The 8,970-nt window shown below is 35.4% G+C and overlaps 1 protein-coding gene across 1 annotated transcript; it reads right to left on the bottom strand.

Annotated features, from left to right (window-relative positions):
- Nucleotides 1-2,928: 2,928 nt before the first annotated feature.
- LOC106526727 (low choriolytic enzyme) lies at nt 2,929-8,256 on the bottom strand. The gene is made up of 9 exons (XM_014021398.1): nt 8,203-8,256; nt 7,949-7,979; nt 7,809-7,856; nt 5,712-5,849; nt 5,482-5,602; nt 4,035-4,210; nt 3,786-3,867; nt 3,260-3,384; nt 2,929-3,008 (listed from the first exon to the last, which is right to left on the bottom strand). Coding segments are annotated over exons 1-9 (777 nt in total). The 3' UTR covers nt 2,929-3,006.
- Nucleotides 8,257-8,970: the final 714 nt, after the last annotated feature.

Below are 8,970 nucleotides of genomic sequence, written 5' to 3'. Positions count from 1 at the left end.
GGGTACAGGGAMCTTAACTGCCAATAATTTTGCTATAAACCAACCAAATTTTAAAAACAGKATATCAGCAGATTCATATTGATTAACTCTTCAATTTAAATGAYTTTTCATTAAACAAATGTGAACTCAATGATGTCATCAGAGGGTCATATTGTCACAACCCCAACAGAAGATGAAAATTTTCATCTTTTATCTGAGTTTACCACACAGATCCTAAATGTTCAACTTACTTTGCCTTTTCATGCACTATAGGATCCACATATTCAAAAAAAAAAAGTCTGTTAACAAAATAAAAGTTGTAGGTACTACTCCACAGGGACCAGTTTTTGACCACACCCCTACTCATTGTGTGCACAGTTCAGAATTTCCAGGATGTCAAACTTGCATGTAGATTTACCAGTTSAATAGCCCTATAGTAGGGAGTAGGGTGAGTGAGGAGCCTCTGATTGGGAAAGACCCAAAGTTATTAAAAATGAATGCATCTTGTATCTCGGGGCCGACTGCGGAATTGAGCAATGATTTTTTTCTCGGTCCACAGCGCTGTGTGGTTGCACGAGTCTCTTTACATTCAAACATTCAAGTCTTGTAAATATTTCAATTTTGTTGTGAACACGTAATGAAACACTGAACATGTTTTATATTTTTCAATAGCTTGGTTGCTGTGAAAAGTGACTGGAACTGTATGATTGATGCTTCCATTGACAGGAACACAGGATAACCTCATTTACCATCTGYTTATCACAGTCAGGGAGAATGATCTTGTGGATGTCTGGAGAACATTAAATCCAATTGGTAGACAGTAGACTTTGGGTAAATATTATTCATGTTTACCCAAGATTAATGATTTGAACTGTAAAACCAGTATGCTAACATTTAAAAGGCTTCAGTTAATCTTTAATCATTTTTAAAATCAATTGTCTTGTCAAATATCAATTGATATTAAAATGGTACAACATGGAATACTGAACTGTTTGCGTATTATTTCATAAATTATGATGCAGACWTGCTAATGACAGGCAGTGATGTTTGAGCTCCATGGTGCATGCCATTTCAAATGAGTTACATCATCATGTAAGAATAATTAAAGTGATTTCCTCAGCTTTATTTTAAACCACTGTCTAAAAATCGATCAAGAAATAATTTAATCAGAGTTTTTCTACAGGATGATGCCACAGAAGACACTGACATTTATTGGTTTTGTTGATGCTCTTTAATGCATAATATAGCTCCTGCGTGTGCACATCATTGTAGCTAGCAACCAAATTGCAACACCCCATCCAGTAATATATCAATATGTGGCTTTGATAACTTTTTTATGTAATTTGACAAGTGTCTTTGGTACATTCTTATTGGGGTGTACAATAATACACATCAAAAAATCCACAGTGCAACAGAAACCAAATATCTTGTATTAATATGATTTTTTAACTATACCAAACAATAAAGCCATAATTATTTCTTCAAAATAAACCAACAAGAAAAAGAACACATTCAAATCAAGCTTTTTGACAAACCCTAAAAATCCTCTCTAAAGCTCAAGGTCAACAGAAAAAGATGTAATACGTTCCATGTCTATCAGATGATTTTTCTGAAGTGGAGTTCTGGGAAGAAATTATATTCATTTAAGATCTTACCTAATTAATRAAAAAGCTCTTTGAATGACTTCAGTTCAGAAAACCAGTTTGATTTTGACAGGAGTGAGACGCTAATAGGTGGTCTGATGGGATTTCTGTCATTACATGCCTTTACATCGTCATCAATGTAGCACTTCATGGTTATTTACATAAAATTTGTTTGTGTTTATTTGATGTACAAAAAGCAGCAGCAACTAGCTGTCATGCTTCTGAGCCCACTTTTCCCAAACTTCTTGCATGAATTTCTTAAATGTACTCCTACCTTCAGATATAAGCAAATATTCCAGTTATCAAAATTCTTAAGACTAAGAATCACTTCCTCTCCCATTTATTTAAGACAGTTCTAGAGGTCTCTCAACTGGTTAAGAGTTGCTACTRGGGGTCTGTGATGGTTCTGAGAAGACGGAGATCACAGGTCCGCCTCAAAAATACATAGCACCACCTCGAAAACTGAACTAAATGAGCCAGGGGTACCCCCACCTGCATGTCATTCTTGGTTATAATGTACAGAGTACCTAAAATAAGGTGTGGAAAGTAGGTTTAGGCATGCAATACAAAATAAATAAATGAAATAAACAAGGGAAACTGAGTTTACCTACCAGTGCTCATAATGTTGGACTTAGCAAAGTCGACACAGCAAAGTGTTATAAATCAGCTATAAGACTGACACTTAAGATTTAGTCTTACACTTCTCTTAAACTGAGACTGAGACACTTGATAACTGACTTAAGTCCAGCTTTTAACCAATTTTTTTTACAGTCCTTTCTGAACAGCATTTTTTAAAATCTATTTTCTTATCTTAACAGCATTTTTAAGAAGTTTGAAAAATACAGGCCCTGGTCCAGAAGGAATATTACTGGTGGAATGACTATGTAATGTAAAAGTGACAATGGTGTAAAAGTTTTGTTAAAGACTTGAAAAAAAATTATATTGGCATTGTTTTTAAACGGCTGTAATCCACTTTGGTTTTTTTCTGCTTTCAGACAAGTCGTTAGCTCATCAGTGTGATCAGAATTAAACCATTTCTCCAAACTGAGGTCAGTCATAAAGCTAAAACAGCTAACATTCAGCTCCTAACGTTTTCCACAGAATTTGATGTCAAAATAACATGACTCATTTTAAATTTGTCTTAACCTGTAAAACCAATGATCTGAATTAGTTTCTTTAAGCTAAAAAAAGGATTATTTAAGTTGTAAAAAAACAAGTTACAATTTCCCCAGAAAATACAGTTTTCTCATAATGTTCTGAACATTTCCTGTGGCTTTGACATTCTTGCATTAAGACAGATTTGTGTGTTTGGAGTAAAGCYGTTTAGCATCAGCAGGTGGATAAGCAGGTGGATCAAGATTTCGATCCATTCGAAGCCACCATGTTCTGTTTGAGGGGAAAAATAGTCACACATCACTGGTTAGAAAAACTGAATATTTTTGATGTGGTTTTATCAATTATATACTTTTCAAGTGATTCCTTTTGCAGGGGTTTCTACAGTGAGTTTTATGTCAGGAGCAACCTGGGCTTGAATATGCAGCCTCATGATTTCAAAAACCGTAGCACTGATCAGAAAGCTATCTTATCCCTCTTGTAGTTTAATCAGTGATATGACTCATTAGAAAATGATTACTTACAGCATTGGTAAAGCTTGTTGATACGGGCGATGTCATTGGAGCTCATCTTCTTGGCACGTCCCCAGTCATAGTTAGGATCAGCCTTGGCAACGATGGTTGGCTTCTCATTTTTGGAGAAGGCATACCTTAAAGAAGGTGCAGTTAAATCCCAAACAATAATTAATAATTACAGAAAACATTTGTTGTGATTTATATTTAGCAATGTAATTCTATTTGGTTCCTTTTTAAAGAAAATAAATATTATTCCTGTGAGGCCTGTGTTACAATCGATGAGCATGCTTTGACAAAGATCAGCTAGAATATGACTGGTCTTTGCAGAGTTTGGGAGAAGCATTTGGGTGTGCAGTGTTCTCCCAATTACATGTGATTGAACACAAAAGGTTCATCGTGGTTAGAGCTGTCACYCCTCAGCAAGAAGGTTGCAGGATTACATGCCAGCCAGTAGCCTTTCTGAGTGGAGTTTTTGAGTTTTCCCTACTATTTAATTTTTTATATGATTTATTTTCCATAATCGTAAAAAACTCACTTGCTGTAATGCATGACGGAGTGGAAGTCATAGGGAGTTCCCAAGTTGTTTGTCTCCACCTTTCTGAAGTTTTTCACRTGTTCTGTCCATGAATCAGAGAAACAAAAGTTAAAAACTTGCCACATCCAAACTGCTGAAATAAGGCACCGTAAAAACTTTAGTAAACTATAACACAGATGCATAGCTTGTTGTTTCACAAATTTAAAAATTTTGTTGAATTAATTACATTTTTCCTGTGTGTGAGCTGACCTGGCTTAATGTTTTCGTAGTTGATCAAAACGTATTGGTCTCTGTCGGAGCGGGACTGCTCATGATGGAAGCCCAGAGCATGAATGACCTCGTGCTGCACTGTGGAGGGTCTCATACATTTTTTTCCCAAGGAGATGTATTGACCCTTATCCTTACGGCCAATAGGGGATGAACATCTGGCATGCACACATGAACACCAGTTAAAAATTGGATCAAAAGTCCATGGTTTKTACTTGTACATCTTTATTCATTAGAGGCATCATATAAAACAGAAGACTGAAAATACATGCAAATGTCAACTTATCAAGTCAAGACTTCATTTCTCTGATAAAACTTTTGCAGAGTACATACATTTCAGTCAGACTATTTGTGTAAATGTTAATTCAAACATTCATTTTAGAATGTGGCCTTAGCTTGACTTCAAAGCTCTGAACCTAGAACGATCATGTTGCTCAACAAGTCTCACCAGGCCCGGCACTCCCCAGGAGAAATGCTCTGCTTTGTTTGTTAGGTTGGACATTTAAAAAAAGTACATCAAGGAGAACAACATAGTTGTGTAAATTGAGCTTAAAGGACTTTATCATAGCAGCATGTCAAGCCTAAGATATGTATGTTCCCTGTCTGTGGTGCCATACTGCTTTCCCACACTTCACACACAGACGCATCCTTGTATTCGCATCAAACTGAGGACTTCGTTTTGACTTTCATTCATATTTGTAACTGCATTTATGCCTAACCCAGACATTTTCCCTGACCCTAACCAATATTCACCTATTCCTAACCCTAACCTGAACCAAAGCTTAATTCATACCATACGTACAGTATACACCTAACTACTGTAGTTGCAAAAAGGAACAGGCACAGGCACAGATATGGTAATACAATGTAAGTTTTAGCTAGCACTGATACTGAAGCTAATAGCGGTCCTGCTGTCTACAGGTGGACAGTTCAACCAGCCCACAGAGGCCTGATAATGGGTTCTGAATTAAAATAAATAAATCTACGTCTGATAAAAATAACAAACTGATTAAATGCATTACCTTGAACAATAGCTTATCTGAAATAACATTATTTTTATCATGCTTTTTTATTATGAATTCCTTTGGGATTAATTTGTTATAACCATAATTTTTCTCATGCTTATTAATATCATCAGTATAATCAGCAGAATTATTCTAAATATATTTTCAGGACTTTGGGTTTTTTATTAATCTTCCTTGGGCTAAAACTTGTTTAAATAATAAACTTTTCTCCTATTTTTATTGTCCTTTTCTTTTAAATATGGCTTTGAATAAAATTCAAACTCAAAAACTGACAACTGAATTTGTAACAATAAAACCGTTTGGAGGGGTGGAAGGGTTGCAGGCACCACAAAGCAGGCACTGAAATGGCACCAGCCCTAGTCCTGTGACATCACTCTGACCCAGATATGTGTGTGTGCTCTTACCTAGCCTTTGGTTCAAAGTAGATGTAATCACGATGAGTTGAATCCCATGGGACAAAGCGAATGCAGGTAGACAAATTAAAGCTCTTAAGTCCTCCAAGGATGATTTTGCGTTCTTCCTGAGCTGCAGGATTATTGAACACTTTAATTAAAACTTCTGTTTTCTTAAAGAAATCAAGCAAAATTGATGATAAATGCATTGGCTTATATAATTCTATATTATCTTTGCTTACTGTACTCAGTGGAGATGAAGTATGGGACATTGACATACTTTCCAGATTTGGGCCACTTGCAGTCTTCAGCGGTGCATGGGGATGCATTCGTGAGTGAATCATTCATTACAACAATGTCTCCAAACTCTATAGATATTTCTGTAACACAAAAAAGACACTTTTACAAAAAGAAAAAAAATCACAGCACGAGTTCAGCATTTATGTAATTATCAAATTTTATGAAAAAACATACAATTAAAAATGTTGCCATTGTTTTTCCAACTTTGAATTAAATTCAAGTTTTTTTTATTAAAACCCAAGTCATAAGGGCACTGTACACTAAAATCAATAAATCTAAAGAAGTCAGCAGATTGTGTTGGATCATCACTTCATCACAGTCTCCCATCCTGAGCAGCACACTGGCAACAGTGGAGAGGAAAAACTCCCTTTCACAGGAAGAAACCTCCAGCAGAACCAGAACCAGGCTCAGCCTTGACGTACATTCATTTATAAAGAGTCATGTAAGTAACAAAACCAATATGCTTTTGCACATGTTTAGGCTTGTCAAGAGACACATTTTAAAATATTTAGTCAGTTTACAAGAATTTAAAAAGATCCCTAAAAAGATCACTTCATTCCATTTGTCAGTCGTGTCCTTGGGCAAGGCAGTACACCTGCCTTGCCTGCTGGCAGTGGTCAGAGGGTTAGGTGGTGCTAGCTTATGGCAGCCCTGCTTCTGTCAACATGCTCCAGGGCTGCTGTAGCTGCATTGTAGTTTACTGCCTATTGGGCATAAATGAATGACGCATAAAGAATTGTTAAGTGTCGTTGAGTGTCTAGAAAAGCACTATATAAGGCTAATGCATTGTTATGACATGAATTTTCCACCAAATTGTTGACTCTGACTGTTCTCAACATCCTTCTCTTCTGTTTATTCCAGATTTTTCTTGGTTTGCCACTTGGAGCCTATACCTGAACTGTGCCTGCGGTCTTCTATTTTTTCACTGTTTCTCACAGTGGAGACTGAAAGCTGAAATCTCTCAGATAGCTTTCTGTATCCTTCCCCTAAATCATGATGTGAACAATCTTTATTTTCAGCTCATTTAAAGTTGTTTTGAGTCTCCCATGCTGCCACTCTTCAGAGAAGATGCAAAGAGGAGAAAAAAACTACAATTGCCTCCCTTAAATACCCTTTTTCATAAYTGGAGTCACCTGTGTGTGGAGGTCAAGGGTCACTCAACTTGCTAAACCAAATCTGAGTTCTAATAATTAGTTCTAAAGGTTTTGAAATAAATAAAAGGCAACAGTGCCCAAATTTATGCACTTGCCTGCTTTTGTTTAACAAATTATTGCACAGTTTCTGTAAATCATTTAAACTTCATTTCACTTCTCAAATATCACTGTGTTTGCCCCCTATATGATGTATTTTACAGATTTTTTTATCCAAAAAATCAATGATTTATAAAGTTAAATCAGGAAAATTAACAAGGCTGCCCAAACTTTTGCACCCCACTGTATTTTTGTGGAGATGATTGAGTTGAAAACCCACTGTTCTATAAGGATATATCTCAGCAGTTCTTAAAAACAACCAAATAGTAGCCTTATTAATCATAAAGGCAAACCAGTACAGTTAGTTCACAGACAATATGTGACCCATCACATAGTACTGAGGATTAAGTTACAAAGTGATTTTTCAAATGACATCAAATTTTTAAGAGAATTAGGAAAATTAGAATTAAGTTATACTAATTAGCAAGACAAATCAAGCCAACACTCTGGAACCGTGAATTATCAGAATCAAAATGTAGTTTAAAAAGCCAGGAAACTGAAAATGTGTTTTGTTTATTTTGACTAAAGCTGATGTAATCCTTGGTTGAATGTGCTGGGTCACATTTTAGTTTTCAACATTAAACTGAATATAAATCATTTAGTAAAATTCTTGAGAATTTGGAAGTCTTGAAGAACTATTTTTAATAATTGCACAAATTACTATTATTTGACATGCTTTGTTAAAGCATGCTATACCATGATTTAGTCATTCAGCAGGTTGTTACGTTTCTGTCATTGTCTTTTAAAATGTATGTTAAAACAGTATGTTTTGACATTTGTCCCACTTACCTAAGTCAGGATTAGGTTTTGGGGCTTGAAGGATGAACTCAGATCCATCTAGAGAACAAATGAAAGAAATGTTACTTTAGATTTAAAATATTTGTTTGTCAAGTATTCGATACATAAAACTTTTTTGTGATTCAGCTCACCAGGTTGATTCTGAGTTTTGGCTGGTGCACTCTGAAACATAAAATATTAAAATTGTTCAAATGTTCCCTGTAGTTAGCTCTGCATTTCAGGCACACAAATCTCAATTGTCTTTATTAAGAAAGCTAAAGAAATCATCACCAAACTCCTGTTTTTGTTTTCACAGTTCTTGTCAGTTTAGCAATTTTGTATTCTTGCACTGAGTCATAGAAATAGTTCAGTTTTCTATCATGTCCAAACTATCAGTCAAACCTACCAGAGAAACATCTGCCACTGAGAGGAAGATGAGGAGGAGGAAAACTGGAGTCATGATTAGCAATCTTCTGCAAACAAACTTATGAGCAAAAAAAGATAAATAGAAATCAATAAAATAATAAAAAATAAACACATGTTTAAAATGTTAAAATGTGTTTTTTGTACATGTGCTGCAGATTAAAATGAATGTTATAAAAAGATGAGTTTACCTGATGAACCAGGAGTCTGATGCTGGATGCATCTGCTGGTCACATCTGTTTATAACTCCTTTAGACAGGAAATTAGAAAAGAGGTCAGTTATCAGAATAGATCTTGGTTTGTGACAAGAAGAGTAAAGAAATTAAAGTCGGTTGAAGTTTTCAGAAAGAAAACTCTCACATTGCAATGTTGAATCAAGAGTGTATAATTAGCAAATGCAGACACTTACAACCTTGTGAGTAATGCACTGAATACATGTAAAGAGTTTTAAAACATTTTGAAACAACTTAGTGCTTTTAAATCGTTGTGATTTTTCTTAATAAATGTTTTACTATATTTAATTGAATATATTTATTTATCTTCTGCTGCTGTGAAGTGGTGGCCTGAAAGGCTTCAGTGTAAATTTAGAGGACAGAATATGGTCCTGTCGGGACTTTATTTCTTTACTTTTGCAAAGCACCTGCTTTTCCCACAGGACCACAATTATCTCTGATGGACCCCGATTATTTTGGGGAAACTTTGACAACGCTCTAAAGGCTGCTAATGTCATTCTGCACTCTCTTTAATAGCT

Source organism: Austrofundulus limnaeus, unplaced genomic scaffold (genome assembly GCF_001266775.1).
Source record: "Austrofundulus limnaeus strain Quisiro unplaced genomic scaffold, Austrofundulus_limnaeus-1.0 Scaffold292, whole genome shotgun sequence".
In the NCBI taxonomy this organism is placed as follows: domain Eukaryota; kingdom Metazoa; phylum Chordata; class Actinopteri; order Cyprinodontiformes; family Rivulidae; genus Austrofundulus; species Austrofundulus limnaeus.
The sequence above is the reverse complement of the archived record's forward strand: the minus strand, read 5'-3'. Positions and strand labels throughout refer to the sequence as shown.